The 14,942-nt window shown below is 46.3% G+C and overlaps 1 protein-coding gene across 11 annotated transcripts; it reads left to right on the top strand.

Moving 5' to 3' along the window:
• Window positions 1-25: 25 nt before the first annotated feature.
• Window positions 26-14,437, top strand: esrp1 (epithelial splicing regulatory protein 1). 11 transcript variants are annotated; one of them, XM_023810900.2, is made up of 16 exons: window positions 26-394; window positions 715-843; window positions 1,448-1,561; window positions 2,000-2,114; window positions 3,015-3,113; window positions 3,225-3,279; window positions 3,364-3,471; window positions 3,710-3,842; window positions 4,066-4,108; window positions 4,328-4,629; window positions 5,685-5,906; window positions 7,437-7,635; window positions 8,877-9,048; window positions 10,358-10,508; window positions 11,854-11,954; window positions 12,463-12,600. In XM_023810900.2, exons 1-15 carry the CDS (start codon window positions 263-265, stop codon window positions 11,935-11,937), a joined length of 2,058 nt encoding a protein of 685 aa, XP_023666668.1. In that variant the 5' UTR covers window positions 26-262; the 3' UTR covers window positions 11,938-11,954; window positions 12,463-12,600. The 11 variants fall into 11 exon arrangements, with proteins under 11 accessions (XP_023666668.1, XP_023666624.1, XP_023666673.1 ...); XM_023810905.2 differs by having other exon boundaries at window positions 27-394; window positions 3,361-3,471; window positions 7,437-7,623; XM_023810921.2 differs by having other exon boundaries at window positions 27-394; window positions 3,361-3,471; window positions 10,406-10,508.
• Window positions 14,438-14,942: the final 505 nt, after the last annotated feature.

Raw genomic sequence — 14,942 nt, 5'->3', positions numbered from 1 at the left:
ATGCACAAAAAAAGGGCCGTTCAGCCATTACGAGGCAGGGAGGGGGTGCTACCTGTTTTGCATAGATTCTCACGCAATCAAAAAAGCCACTAAATACTTGTAGCAGGAGAAACACACCTAGCTTTGGCCATAGGTGTCTGTAGGTGGTGGTGGTGGTTGCTGGTTTCCTTTGGTTCGGTGATTTTTTTTTTTTGTGGGGGGTGTTTTTTTCCTTTCTTTTATTTAGTTAAATTTAGCTTAGTTTTCTTTTCCTATCCTAACCATGACGGCGAATGTTGATTATTTGGTGGCGTTATTTTGTACAACATCTGGTACCAGTGGGAATCAGTTGGGATCGGACGAAAAGGAGATCATTCAGCTGGTCTGGCAAGTTGTGGACTTGGCGAACAAGAAGGTATTATTTAAAAAAAAAATACGTCTTCCTTTGTTCTAAGTATGTAAACCAAGCCTTTTTAGGGCCGGGAAATTGTTCTCAAAAACACGTTTTCTTATATCCCGGTGTATTATTTTTACTTTCATTATATTTCCAAATGTAATTATGAGATAATATCGGGTAATATACGGGATACGATATGTCATTTGTTAAAATATTTGTGATGCAGTTCCCTCTACCACAATTTACTGCTTTGCTCACGCAAAGGGCCACATTATAGTCTCTTCAAGCTGCCAGTTTTGTCTGGAGATGGAAGCTCATAGAAATTGCATTTCGCGCAGACCGGGCCAGTTAATGAAGTTTTCGTGAAGCCGAAACACTTGGAGCTGACCGAGGAATGTAAAGAACAAAGTGGGATAGCGGAGGAAACGATCTCTGCGGCAGAGCCTCTGGAGCACGCCTTAAACCAGGTGAAGATGGCAAATTCAGAAATTAAATTAGTTTGATATATTACTCGTTCCATGTCATGATATCACAGGAGCAAGATTAAGCCAATATGTGCCTTCTTTGAGTGTAACGATTAATTTGTTTACTCGCAATAAAAGGGTGTTGCGCGTTATAGTGAAAATCTCTTGTCAATATATTGTGTAATTATAAAAACTGGTGTTTTTTTTTAAATAACAAAAAACATTTACCAATATTAGTCAGTGTTTTAACGGTGATCTTTCTGGGGAATAAGAAATTAATCATATTAAAGAGACACTTCAAAATGATGCAACTGTAACTGTCACTATGTGATAAATGTCCAAAAAAAGGCATTTCTCATGCAATTATTGTACATATTTTCTATTGAGTGAAATAGGCTAAGGTTTGGAGGTCACCTTTTTGTAATTTAGTGTATGTCGGAGTTGGCTGTAACATGTATCTTGCCTTGCCACATTTATGCTTTGCCTTTCATGGATGCTGTGTTGCTCAGTTAAATTCTAAATAGTGTTTTAGCATTGGTATTCTTTTTTTAAAAGAGTGAGAGTTGGATTAGTTCAATTGAAGGTTTTTTTTTCATGTAATTGACAGTTTATCCAGCAACTGAGTAATGGAATCAGTTTTGGGACTGGAACCTCGTTCTGTTTATGTACCGATGGTCAGCTTCACGTCCGTCAAGTCATCCATCCTGAGGCCTCCAGCAAGGTAAAAGTCAGGGGACATTTGCTCTATTTTCACACACTATGGGGCTGGTAGCTCCAGTCGGAACCACTTTCTCTGTAATTCACTGACACGTTGTCTACAGGCAGAAAAACTTTTGTTTTTTTCTATTGGCCAAAAAATTATTGCGCTTAAAAAAAAAAAAAAAAAAAAAAAAGAAGGAAAAAATTCAGATCGGTCTTTGAATCGTTTGAGTGCAGAACTCTTCATTTTGATTGTATCACCATAATCTTATTTGCCGTAAGTGAAATATTGGTTTACTGCTCGACTGTTTAATAATAAAAAAGTGACAACAGGAAGTCTTGGAGATAGATTTATTCTTTTGTGGTGTGGTGCTGTTCATTCTCCTGAACGCTTTCCCTGTCATAGACTCCTAAATCATAAATATTTCACACGGTTATGCTAATGGACATATTCTTGCAGAACATCATGCTTCCGGAATGTTTCTACTCATTTTTCGACTTGCGAAAGGACTTCAAGAAAAGCTTCCCAGAGTCGGCAGATCTGAAGGACTTAGACGTTCAGAGCATGGCAGAGTGTATCCTTTTTCCTCAGTAATCGGGGTTTTGGGAGAAGTTCTTTAGCCGTCCTTCGATGATCTATGGCTCAGCGTCTGTATGCTCAGTTTCGTGAGTGTGCTGTTCTCGAGATGGAAGACTTGTTGACTGGTTGGTGCATTTGAACTCCTTTAGCCTGTTGAGCCTCTGCTCTTTTCTGTGAAGCCAGAAACGCAGAGGGTGTTGCCCTGTGGAACGTGTGTGTGTGTGTGTGTGTGTGTGTGGGGGGGGGGGGTTGAAATGCAAATGTAAAAACAATACAGACAGGTCATTTGCCTCCTGAAAGAAAGGACAGTGTTTAGCCAACAAAACAGTCCTGCAGACCCACCCAAAAGCTTTTAGCTTTCAGGACATAAGACAATGGGAAGAAAGAGACCAACATTGTGTCTGTGTACGTGTGTCTATATTAGTTATAAGTAATAGTATGTAATTATGATTCACATAACAAGACAGTGGGCATAATGGACCAGGGAAGTGGACTGTCGGTTTAACGTGTTAAAGACGGATATCTGGGGGGGGGGCACTAACCTGAATAGCCTAACAGAGGCAATAAAAACTGAACAAACAGACGACACAAAATATTGAAAAATTTAGATGAGAGAATTGCGAAAGCCGTTGAAGTCAGACACATTTTGATGTGATTTTCTCTTAGAACAGTAATATGTTTCATAAGTGGGGGTGGCAGAATTTGTGGTAACGCTACACTTGAGCGGGTACACATAATCTAGTACCCTTTTACTTAATGTGTTAATTTAATTTAATAAAAATTAAAGTTAAAAAAAATAATTTTATATACACACAGAGGCGCATACACACACACAAACGCATATATATCATTTGTTTTGATCCCTCCATTCTCCTTAACCACTACTCTTTGCCAGATCTGAACATAAAGCCAGATGTTTCAGTCTATGGATATGGCTCCAAAAAGGTCCAGACCATGAGCGACATAATCCTGGCACTCATTTCAGACCCCCTGTGTGAGTAAATAAATGTTCAATCAAATCCTTCCCTGAACAGCAAATATTCTCATTAGCTAACTTTACTGTTTTTTGTGCGTTTATGTATTTTTTTTATTATTTTTCTTTCAGGTTACAAATTCTCCCTCCCGGAAGGAGTAAATGAAAAATTTGAGACCGGCACCTGGTAAGAGGTCCCATCCATCGACTTGTCACTCAGCTGGAAAGTAACACAGCACACATTCACGTTTCTCCTCCTTCCGCACAGCAGCAAGATGGAGCGGGTGGACGACAACACGGTGATCCGCGCGCGTGGCCTCCCCTGGCAGTCGTCCGACCAGGACATCGCCCGTTTCTTCAGGGGCCTCAGCATTGCCAAGTCAGTCCCGTCACCCGGTGTCCTTCCACGCCTTTGCCTGCATGTACAAATACAGAACATGCTGTAGGCCTTAAAGCTGCCGCTTTACTAACCCAGAGGTTATGGGTTCGAGTCCCAGGAATTGCCCTGCTATCGTATCATTGGCTGAAGTAGTCTTAAGTGACGCGAGCTGGACTCTCTGCTGCATGTTTTCCGGCTGATGCCGTGGGCTGATGCCGGCTCCCCTTTGCTCTTCTAGAGGGGGGGTGGCGCTCTGCCTGAACGCCCAGGGTCGCAGGAACGGGGAGGCGCTGGTGCGCTTCGTCAGCGAGGAGCACCGAGATCTGGCACTCCGGAGGCACAAGCACCACATGGGCAACCGCTACATTGAGGTTTGTGTAAACCCCCCCCCCCCCCCCCCGTTCATAGCAATGCTTTTCCAATTAGGACCAGACTCCTGTTTGGCTGCAGTTGGATTTAACGTGTCTTTTTTTCCCCTTCAGTCTGTGGCGTTCACTATTTTATTTCCTTATTGAACTTTGCCTGTAACAATGCTGTTCTGTCTCGTATCTTTCACATCCGAGTCATTTCTTAAATGGATGTTTTCTGCTATAGGTGTACAAGGCAACTGGTGAAGATTTCCTCAAAATAGCTGGTGGTAAGAATATCTATGCATTCTTTGTTTTATTTAGTTTATTATATACATTCCCACTTTAAACACGATTTCCAAACTTAATGGCTTCCTGCCCTTTACACACGACCTTCAGTAGTTTTAGCAGGAAAATGAGACGGTTCATATATTTCTTTGCGGCCACCCTGAAAGATGAGGGAAACCTCTCGTTCCCATGTGAGCCGATCTTCTGTTCGTCTTCCTCAGGTACCTCCAATGAGGTAGCCCAGTTCCTGTCCAGGGAGAACCAGGTGATAGTGCGCATGAGGGGGCTCCCCTTCACCGCCAGCGCTGAGGATGTGCTGCTCTTCTTCGCTCCCGCCTGCCCTGTCACAGGCGGGAAGGACGGCATCCTCTTCGTCAAGTACCCCGACGGGAGGCCCACGGGGGATGCCTTCGTGCTGTTCTCCTGCGAGGAGCACGCTCAGAACGCCCTCAAGAAGCACAAGGAGATCCTAGGGAAGCGATACATTGAGCTGTTCAAGAGCACCGTGGCCGAAGTGCAGCAGGTGAGGGTGTGGCGTGGGACGCAGAACGCGGGGGGGGGGTTTGCTTTTACGGGAAGTGACTTCTGTGCATATTTGTTTTTATTTCATGAAGCAGGATTTCTTGCTTAGCTGGATAACTTGCTGGATTTAAGGTAGTTCAGGCTAAATGTACGTGAACAAAGATAAAGGGCATTTAAACTGGGGTACCTTCAATTCAGCAAGCTATCCGGCTAAGTAATCCTACTTCATGAAACAGGCCCCAGGAGGCAGCAGCAAGACTAAAGGGGATTAGATTGACAGCGTAATTGAGTGCCGTTGCTTTCACTAACAGTTTGATGTGTTTTTATTTCCTGGAAGTCCGTTATACACACCAGGCTCATAACCTCATTGGCTGGTTACGATAGCTGGCGTCTTGTTAAACCAAACTTGCTTTGGAACGTGTTTTTTAGAATCTCACTCTGGTCGCCAAACCCAGCGTCACAAAATTGCGTGATGGATATTTGACGCATTTTTGTATCTACTCTGTTCTTTGTTTATTGATATTAGCTGTATCTGTGGAATACTTGCAAACTGGTACAACAAAAATACCAGAGGAAATGGACCGTTTAGATTTTGTAACAATAGAGTTCTTCTTTCCTTACATCATGCCAAATACTAACGTAAATATCTGCTTTTTACCAGAACCCAAAGTTTTCACTCGTTAAGTGCTTTGAAAGCAAATGTCACATGGGAGGCTTGGCTGCTGGTGATTTGATTGGTTAACCCTGATGTTTTCTTTCCTTGAGGTCCGTATGGGAACTTTTTTTTTTTTTTTTTTTTGCCTCTTGTGAGGATAGCAAACATTTCGGTGTCCTGTTGGCAGGAGTCCATGTCCCACGGGCTACGTTGGTCTGATGAATGATGTATTTCTGGGGCACGTTGTATCCTGAACCGCCAGCTGTTCACGGCGGATTATCCAGCCTTTGGCTGAGGGCGTGTATACAAGCCGCATCTCGGCGACGGATGCTGATTGGCTAGGGAGCTGGAGGTGGAGGCTACCTGTGTGCAGGTGTTTATCCCGCCCTGTGCCTTTGCAGGTGCTGAACAGGTACACGTCTGCGCCCCTGATCCCCATAGCACCGGCCCCCATCATCCCCGTGGTGCCCCAGCCACCCTTCGCTCCCCCCCCTGGGGTACGGGACTGCGTCCGGCTCAGAGGCCTTCCCTACACGGCCACAATCGAGGACATTCTGGAGTTTCTGGGGGAGTTCACAGCTGACATTCGCCCCCACGGGGTTCACATGGTGCTCAACCAGCAGGTACGGACCTTTCCCAGTTCCAACCAGTGGATCCCGTCGATCCACTACACAAGCGGTTTCTAAAGGGGTCTGTCACCCCTCTGAGCAGTCGTCACCAGCACCTTCCCCAGAACCAAAACTATGAAAGGGGGAACCCCCTCTAGAATCAAAAATATTTAAACAGCCCCCCCTCCAATCCTTAGCTCTTGGTTATTTATAAGCAGGGATTGACATAACTGGTACACAAGTATGCATTCTCCATATAAAGTGAAACGCACTGCAGTTTCTCATAATAATGCAAATGAGGAAATTCATTTGCAATATTAAGGTTAAAATGCACTGTAATTTCTTTCCATAACTGCACATACAGTTAGTATGCTTTGGCATTGCAGCGACAAGAAGTTGCAGCCCGTGACACTTTATATGTCCATCCCTGTCTATAAAACCGCTCATTATAGGGTGGGCACACTCCATCACTGGTCTGTTCGAGCTGAAGAAAGGTGCTCTACAACACAGGAGTCAAACTCAAGGCTCACGTGAACTTGTGAAAAATACCAATAAAGGATCTGATCTGGCCTGCAAGTTTTAGAATGTGGACATATTGATTTGAAACATCCTGCATTCATAATGGCGTAAAATCTGCTATTCTCAGTTATCCGCCCTGAGGCTGAAACTGCGGTGAAAGAATTTAATACATCAGACTCGCCATGCTGGAAAAATACAACAGCTTGCATGGGCAACTCCAAACAGACGAAATGCAGGGATTGCTTGCAGGAGCCCGTCTTTAGTCATAATCGGGAGACCGGTGACGCAGCTGAGAAACATAGCTAGATAAATACTAATGAGACGTCATGGAAACCAAAGTCTGGTGGTGAGTTTGCAAAAACAAGCAGGCTCACAGCGGCAGAGGTCGTGTGTCCCGACAAGCATCAGCTTTTCAAGAGACTGGTTTTCGGATCCGACCTAGTTGGCACCGGCAGGTGGATCAATGGCGATTAATCGCATAAATCGCATAGAATGGCAGATAAGTTAGTAAATCTGAGATCAGTTGAAAAGTTGTGCTTACCTGAAGTGTTTCTTTGTTACCAGGTATCCTTAATTTTGCATGTTAATCATGTTTTGATTGATAGTGCCAATCTTCCCAAATTGTTTGTGAGGTGACCCCCGCTCCCCCCAGTAAAAATATATTCAAGGGGTGCCCATTCCCCCCAGAGTTAGAATATGATGTAGATGTTTCACTAGCATAGCATAGGCTAACTTAGCATTGGGTTGGGTCTAACATGGCCTGTTGAATTGAACACCTTTGATCTACACTAAGAAACAACTTGATGTACAGATAAGGTCAAAAAATGATCCCATATTTAATTTGGAGGTTGTATGCTTATTTTTGGGCTGTATATCTGACAGCTTGTTGCCATAAAGACTTGCATCATCTTCAACGCTGTTGAAGACGACCTCGTAAGGTGGTGTTAACGCTGTACTGGGATCAGGCAAGCGGAGCCAGACGCAGGGTCGCCGGTGGAGAGATGAAGGGCTGTTTCCGTGTCGCAGGGCCGTCCGTCTGGGGACGCCTTCATCCAGATGAAGTCGGCGGAGAGGGCCTTCCTGACGGCCCAGAGGTGCCACAAGAAGACGATGAAAGACCGATACGTGGAGGTGTTTCAGTGCTCGGCCGAGGAGATGAACATTGTGTTAATGGGGGGCACCTTGAACAGGAATGGCTTGTCCCCACCGCCATGTAAGTTACGACGTAAGTTCTGCTGGGGTCTTGGCGCTTCTCTAAGCTACGTGCTGGTAGGTGCTGGAGCTCCTTTGAAATTCTTTGTTTCTTTGGGTTCTTATTTTTTTGATTCAGAATATAACCTTGGTGGGAAAAGTCTCAACGGATCGGTAGGCCTCTGGGATGCGTGTATTTTTTTTTTTGTTTGTTTGTTTTTTCTCGGTGGTTGCTGTAAATCTGGGTTACTCTGCTTTCAAAAACCTACAGATTCCCTTGGAACTGCAGTTGGCAAGTTTTCAAAAATGGTTAAAACTCTATTAAATGTAATAATGACTGGAAAGTCATCATTACATCAAATGTATTGTGCATAAGAAAGTGGGGGGCTTTTGACAGTCCAGCCTGGCCGAAAGCACAGTCAAAGATTGACTTTCGGCTGGTTTATTTAGCAAAATTTATTTTAACGGCACTTCAATTTATTTTGGGGAAATAATCAGATTGCTCACCTTCTCAGTCACAACTGTGGGGAAACTCAGTTGTGGAATACTAATGACTTTTTCAAAAAACGTTAAAATCATTACTGGCAAAATGTACGAACAGGTCCAGGCTGCTTTTAGGCCTTTTTCGGAAGGGTGAGTGTGAATCTGATGGGTGTAATAGCTGAATCATGGTGTCACTGGTCTTGTGCCTGCAGGGTATGGAGGCGGGGTCTCTGGCGAGTCGTGGTGAGGGCGGGGTCTGACTTGGGTTCTTAAGATGGGCCCGGGGGAGGGGAGGAGTGGCAGAGAGGACGGGTGGGAATTAGGGCATGTGGAAAGGTGGCGTGTTTCTGCGCTTTGAGTGGGAAGATGTGCCTCGGGGTAATCACCAGGAACAGGTCCTGCAGGAATCTCACACTTGCTTTTTTTGTTTGTTTTTAAGCCCCTGCCCTAAAATGGCCGCTCATTATGCATCCCCTGCTCCCCCGCATGAGAGCTGCTCAGCCTGCGGTCTGCTCGCCGATGCGACTCGTGGCTTTTACTCCAAATTGAAAATTGGATAATAATTAGATTCATTAAAAACCGGCCCAGAATTCTGCCCAAAAATCAGGACCTCATCAAAATTTTTTAAGTGACTGTATATGACTTTTCAGATTTCCCAGGCTTGCAGATTCCTGCCATATCTGTTGGAGGCAAACTGTCTAAACGCAGAAAGAAAATAACAACGGCAAGGTTGTATCTGTCTTAGAAAGTGTTCTTTAACCTTCGACCCCCCTCAACTCCTTCTCTCCTCAGGCCTCTCCCCCCCCTCCTACACCTTCCCCCCCCCCACGGCCATCCTGCCCCCGGAGGCAGCCACTCTGTACCAGCCCCAGGTCCTGCTCGCCCCTCGGCCGGTCCAGCCCTCTCCTGCCTTCTACCCTGCCTCCACCCAGCTCTTCATGAACTACACCGCCTACTACCCCAGGTGGGCCTGCTACTTGCTGCCTGACCGTTAAACGCCTTTTCGTCGCGGTGACCTTCTTTCCCTCGTCGTGCCATCGGCCTTTCACACGACTTCCTGTTTTTACTCTGCTTCATTCACCCTGCTAAAAGGTACGACAGCGGTGCCTTTTTGGGATTTAATTCCGGAACTCCGTGCGCCTTGACTCCGCCCCATTGACCACTGTGCTGCCCACTGCGTCGGTTTGCTCTGTGTCGGCGCAGTTCCCCTCAGAGGTGCCAGGGGTGTGTGGGCCTTCACGCAGACGTATCCTCCCAGCTTTGCCCTCTCCTGGCCTGCCGTGTTTCCCGCAGTGTGTCACAGTGACGGAGGGATACTGAAACTGGCTGAAATCTTCCATTTACAACATTTAGGGCTGAGAGTAAAACAGGAGTAAGTTTAAAAGTAAAAAAACCCAATTCCAAATCAGAGGAGAAACTGATCCTTTAAGACTTTTTTTGTTTTCATTCCTATCATGTCTCATTAGTATTAATCATTCACGGATTGATATAACAGCCCAGTGATTGTGGAGTACAGCGTTTCCTGATAGAGATCTGCTCCCGGTAAGGCAGCAGTGATTGGATGAGCAGGAGGGGAAGGCGGGCTCAGGTGGACAGTCCACCAATCACCATGAGCCAGTGGCTCGCGTAAGAGGTGATCCCGCTGTAAGGTTTATGGCAGGACGTACAGGAAGGGTAGTTAATGACTGAGCTGCCCTGCCGTTTATACAGTGACTGACTGTAAACGAGAAATGTCAGTCCCCAAAAATGGGAACACGTTGAAGGTCAGTCGGTCGCTGGTTAAACGGGAGCGTACGCTGCTCACGCTGCTGGCCACACAAGCCCAGTCTTTGCTTTGGGAATATCCGGGTTGGAATCCCACGGCTCTTCCCGTCCCATCCTAAGCACGGCCCTCTGCGTGCACACTGGCACTGCACACTGGCACTGCACACTGGCACTGCACACTGGCACAGCTCACTGGCACAGCTCACTGGACGCACAGATGTCCTTCAGGAAATAAAAATAAGTCATGCAAATAGAGATATCGTACGTGTCTGGGCCGTTCCGTTTAGGAATGAGCTACATAGCTTCATGCCTGTAGTGTCCCCTTAAAGCCATTGGTGACAAAAACCCTCTTTTAAATATTAAAAATTGCCAGAACTTTTTACGTGCATTTATTTATGTACAGCCATATGCATCTGTACAGACATCACATCCCCCTTCTTTGTGGTTATTGTGTATCTTACTCCCCCTCCCCCCCCCCCACTCTTTCTTTTTCTTTAACCCACCTGCAGCCCCCCAGGCTCTCCAACCAGCCTGAACTATTTCCCCTCCCCCAGCAGTGCCCCCGCCCTGGCGGCCCAGCCCGGGGCCCTGGTGAGGATGCAGAGTCTTGCCTACAACAGCGGCGTTAAAGAAATCCTCAACATCGTCCAGGGCTACCAGGTTTGTGCCGACCGGCCACCTTATAACTCGTACCTGGGCCCAAGCTCTCTGTTCTGAAGCTTTATCTCGCCAGGCAGTTGGTCACTTTAATGCCTCTTTGGTGGGAGCACTGGTCCTGCTGGGGTAATTCCTTTGTGCAGAGCAGGTGTGTCTCCGGTTCCTGCTCTTTGTTTCCTGGTACATACTGTCCAGTGGTTATTTGTTCTGGTTCTGTGCACATGCTGTTTATGTGCCGATGTGACGGTTTTAGGAGCTGACACGCATCAATACAGTGATGCTGATTGTAAAACTGAGTGGGTGGGGGGGAAAAAAGCAGGGTTCCCCCCCCAGGAGACGCCCTTATGCAAGTTTTTCTGGGTGTCACATAAGTTTCAGCTTGTATTGTGTAGCTGGGCTACAGTCGAGCTTTTTATCTGAGCAGCCGCTTGTGGAGAACCTGGTGGCAGACCGGCTGTAAAGGGGGGGGGGGGGGGGTGTTTCACAATAATATACCAACTGTCAGAAGGAGATGAGCCCAGCAGGGTCACAGTGCCTCTTGTCATCGACGTCACCTGGGCTGCTGTGTCATTAGGAAACCCTCAGAACCCCCTCCCCCCCCAGTCCCTCCTCCTGGGATTTTTTTTCCCCTCTTTTTGTGTCATTTTCGTCTCCTGACCCTCCCCCACCTCCTCCTCCTGCTCCTGGCCGCCGTGTAGTCAGGCGCGGCCCGGCGTGTGCCGGCGTGCGTGGACACGCTCCCCTCTGCCTTTCGGGGGGGGGGGGTGATGTCGTAACCCTCGGTACCGCAGACGCCCCTATTGGTGCTGGCGCCAAAAGTCAGTTAAGACGGGACGGGTCGGGTCAGCGGACCGGGCGATCGGGAGACGAGGACTGCGGGGAGGAAATGGAGGCTGGCCAGGAAATTTCATTACTGTACCTGTGTTGAGGGCAGCATGGCACTGCAGACTTTATACCCCGAGAGCTGCGGGTTCGAATCCTCACACAGATTTTCCATTACCTCCTTGTGTTTACGTTGGATTCTTCTGGACAATCCAGTTTCCTTCCTTCAAAAAATATAGTTAGAGGAACAGCCTAGTGTCTCTCTATCATGCGCGTGTGTGTGTGTGTGTGTGTGTGTGTGTGTGTGTGTGTGTGTGTATATGCGTGTGTGCGTGTTACTTGGGTTAGATTCCCTCAGCAAGGAATCAGTACATTCCTTTAATTTCTTATCTCTGTTTCCTCTGTTCTCCTACTAGTGCAGGTTTTTTTTGTTTGTTTTTTTGCTTTTACTTTTAAGCTGTAGAGTTGCTGTGACGACCAGACGATTTATTTAGTCCCAATATCTCTGTTCAAACTTACACTGTAGTATCCGTCCGAAGATGGATTCGTGCAGTCACATGACCAGGCGAGGACACTACTCACGCACCCCAAACAGTGGGTCTGTATTTAGAAGGGGAGGAGAGGAAGGTAAGGCTTTGCTACAGCCAGGCCTCAGACTGAAAGGGTGCCCCCCCCCCCCCCCCCACCACGGTGTGGGTCCCTCCGCTGCTACTCAGGTTGTTTTTGGTGTCGGCAGCCTCGCACAAAGTAGCGACAGTGGCCCGTCGTTCGTCCTGTTCAGGTTTGCCGTGCCCCCTGGTTGGCCTTCACGTTTTCATTCGGAAAACGGAGAGAGATCTGAAGGCCGTGTTGCCGCAGTCATTGGGTTTCTGTGCCGAAATTCCAGATCTGCCGTGAAACGGAAGGAGACTCTTTTTGGGTAAAGGCACAAGGGAAGCTTTGGCTGCCATGAACAGGTGTGGCGTCGGCCACTGGGTGGCGCTGTAGCTGGGTGTGGGCGTGGCGGCCGTGGACCACACGCAGGTGACGGGTAGAGGTGAAGCGTGAGGCTCGTTCTGTGGTGCTGGGAGAAAATTGGTGCGATCATCCAGCTTCCAAATGCTAATTTCTGCTCACCGACCTCTCTCTCCCGCAGAATCCCCCAGAGGCCGTGACTCTGGTGGATAGCTTGTATGCACAGCCTGGCGGCAGCGAAGGCCTGGTCGCTCTCCCGGCGCTCCTGTCAACCAAGCAGCCTTTGCAAAACCGAACCCACGGCCATCTGGGGGGTCCCTTCCTGGACCTACAGCTGCTTTAATCGGGCTGCTGACAAATGCCGCCCATTAGGGGGCGACAACATTCACTTGCAAAGCTGAAAACGGCCCCTATTCTCAACATACACACTGGAGCATCTAAAACAGGGACATAATTCTATTTTCTAACTAGGAAGTAGTATGTTTTTTTTTTATTCTGTTGAAAATAATGCCTTCCTTATGTATGCGAAACGTATCAATTTATTTATATATATAGTAGAGATTTATGTATTTTTTACCAGTATAAATGTGGCTTTTGCCCAATAGTAGCTTTTGTTTTTAATTGCACACCTTTTTTCAAGCATTAGTGAAAACGTTAATAAGCATTGTGTAGTGCGTGAGATTGTATGCTTGCCTTATGTGTGTATGAACCTGCGTATGAATGTTTGCCTTAGTTTTATGATTCTTTTACTTGGTTCTTGCATCATGTGTGTCCCTGTGTCTTTCGTCAGCGACTCGGCAGAGGGTGTGGTGATGCTCTGTTAAGGCAGGCCTTCTGTGGGGTGGGGGTGGGGGGACCGTTGTACAGGGCTTATGTGACGCTGAGGATTTGGGATCTTGACCCACATCCCACTGAGGTTCTCATGATTGTGCTGATGGAGGCCATCATACTTGACCTGTGCTTTTTATTTTCCAATCATTGCCTTATTCCACACGCACACACACTGTGTAAATGGCTCAGGAACATAGCCAGCTGTGTTTTTATGCTTGTAGGTTGACTGTATTCACACTTAAATTTACTCGTGTGTATATTCTGTTGTCATAATTATACGCACGTTTTCTTTTTTTATTTATTTTAAAATTTTTGTGACATGGTACTTGCCAATGCATCAGCCCCTTGTTGTGCCTGCCAGCATCACCTGATGGGTGCAAATGACACGAACTGACGCAGCTTGGTGTGTGCGTGCAGGGGGAGGGGGGAGGGGGCATGATCACGCACGCATGTTGCTAGTGGCGATGGGGTGCCAACCACTCAACACTCCGGCAGTGTGAATTCCGACAGCGGCGGCCACACTGCACCAAGAAAACAAGATGTTTACACGTTCTGCTGTGACGCAAAGCACTGCAGGTTTGGAAAAGATAGTGTGGAATATACTCACTGTCTGGATACAGGTCCTTTTTTCATGCCTGCACTTTTTCGCCAAAATAAAGATAAAGCACTGTATATGAAACTAAGAACAAAGGAGGTCGTAGATCGCAGCGTCTATATGAAGTGCAAACTACTGTTTTTAATTTTTTTTTGGTTACTTTTTTTTTCCCTCTTTGCCTTGGACTTCCATGTGGAGGCTGTGAATTTATCAAAGAGCTGTACAACTCTGTTTTTGTTGCTACACTGTGGAAAGGAGAATAAGATCGACTTAACACTATGTTCAATATTCAGGTTCAGAGTAGGATTTTTTTATATATGCATATATACACCCTTTAAACATTGTGAAGTACATATTATGATGTGCATGTTTAAATTTTTTTATATTGTACTTCCTTACAAGAAAATAGGAATGTATTGTGTATAATCAGTTAGCATGATGTACATAAATATTGTGGTCAGTTCATTTGATCACAGCGTACTGCTGAAATAGAGCAAGTTTTACTGTGTAGAAATTGTGTTATCCATTAAGCGACGTATTTTGTCGTTAAGTTTGTTGTTTAGCTGTAACTTCTCTAAGTCGGGGTGCAAAAGGCAGAAATATGTAAAATGTTCTCGCCCAACCCTCTTAGACCTGACTGTATGTATTGGATCGAATGCTTAAATTAACCCTTTGAATGCAGAATGTGTGATTCCACAACACAATAAAGACCTGTGCAGGCCATGTGTAATGTTGTGAGGTGTCATGGTTATTTATTTAGTCTTTTTAAGAGAAATTCTACAGTTTATTGTTAAGCTGTGTGCATGTAGTCTGCATGTTTTCCCTGTATCTTCAGGTTTTCTCTGCATAATTCAGTTTCCTGCCACACTCCAAACACATGTATTTATGGTAATACAGTCGCCCCTCCTGTATCGTGACATTCCCCGTCACTGTTTCGATATATTGCGGTGTTGGCTTTAGACACGAAATAGTACTTTTTGGGGAGTTTTGTGAAAGCCGTAGATCAGGTAACTCAAAAGTGCATGAAATACACGTATGAACAGCGCCGTGTTCACGGCAGCCTCAAACGTGATATCGTGTAGTGTTCACGGCAGCCTCAAACGTGATATCTCGCAGTGATCTTTGTATCCTGCCTTTCTGGAATCTTTTTGCTTCACTCCACTCGTTTCGCTCGCCAAAGGGACCAAAAGTTTTGTGGAGTTTTAACAGATCGCGGGAGACCCCCCACGATGCGT

This window comes from Paramormyrops kingsleyae, chromosome 9, assembly GCF_048594095.1.
Source record: "Paramormyrops kingsleyae isolate MSU_618 chromosome 9, PKINGS_0.4, whole genome shotgun sequence".
Classification (NCBI taxonomy): Eukaryota; Metazoa; Chordata; class Actinopteri; order Osteoglossiformes; family Mormyridae; genus Paramormyrops; species Paramormyrops kingsleyae.
The sequence above is the reverse complement of the archived record's forward strand: the minus strand, read 5'-3'. Positions and strand labels throughout refer to the sequence as shown.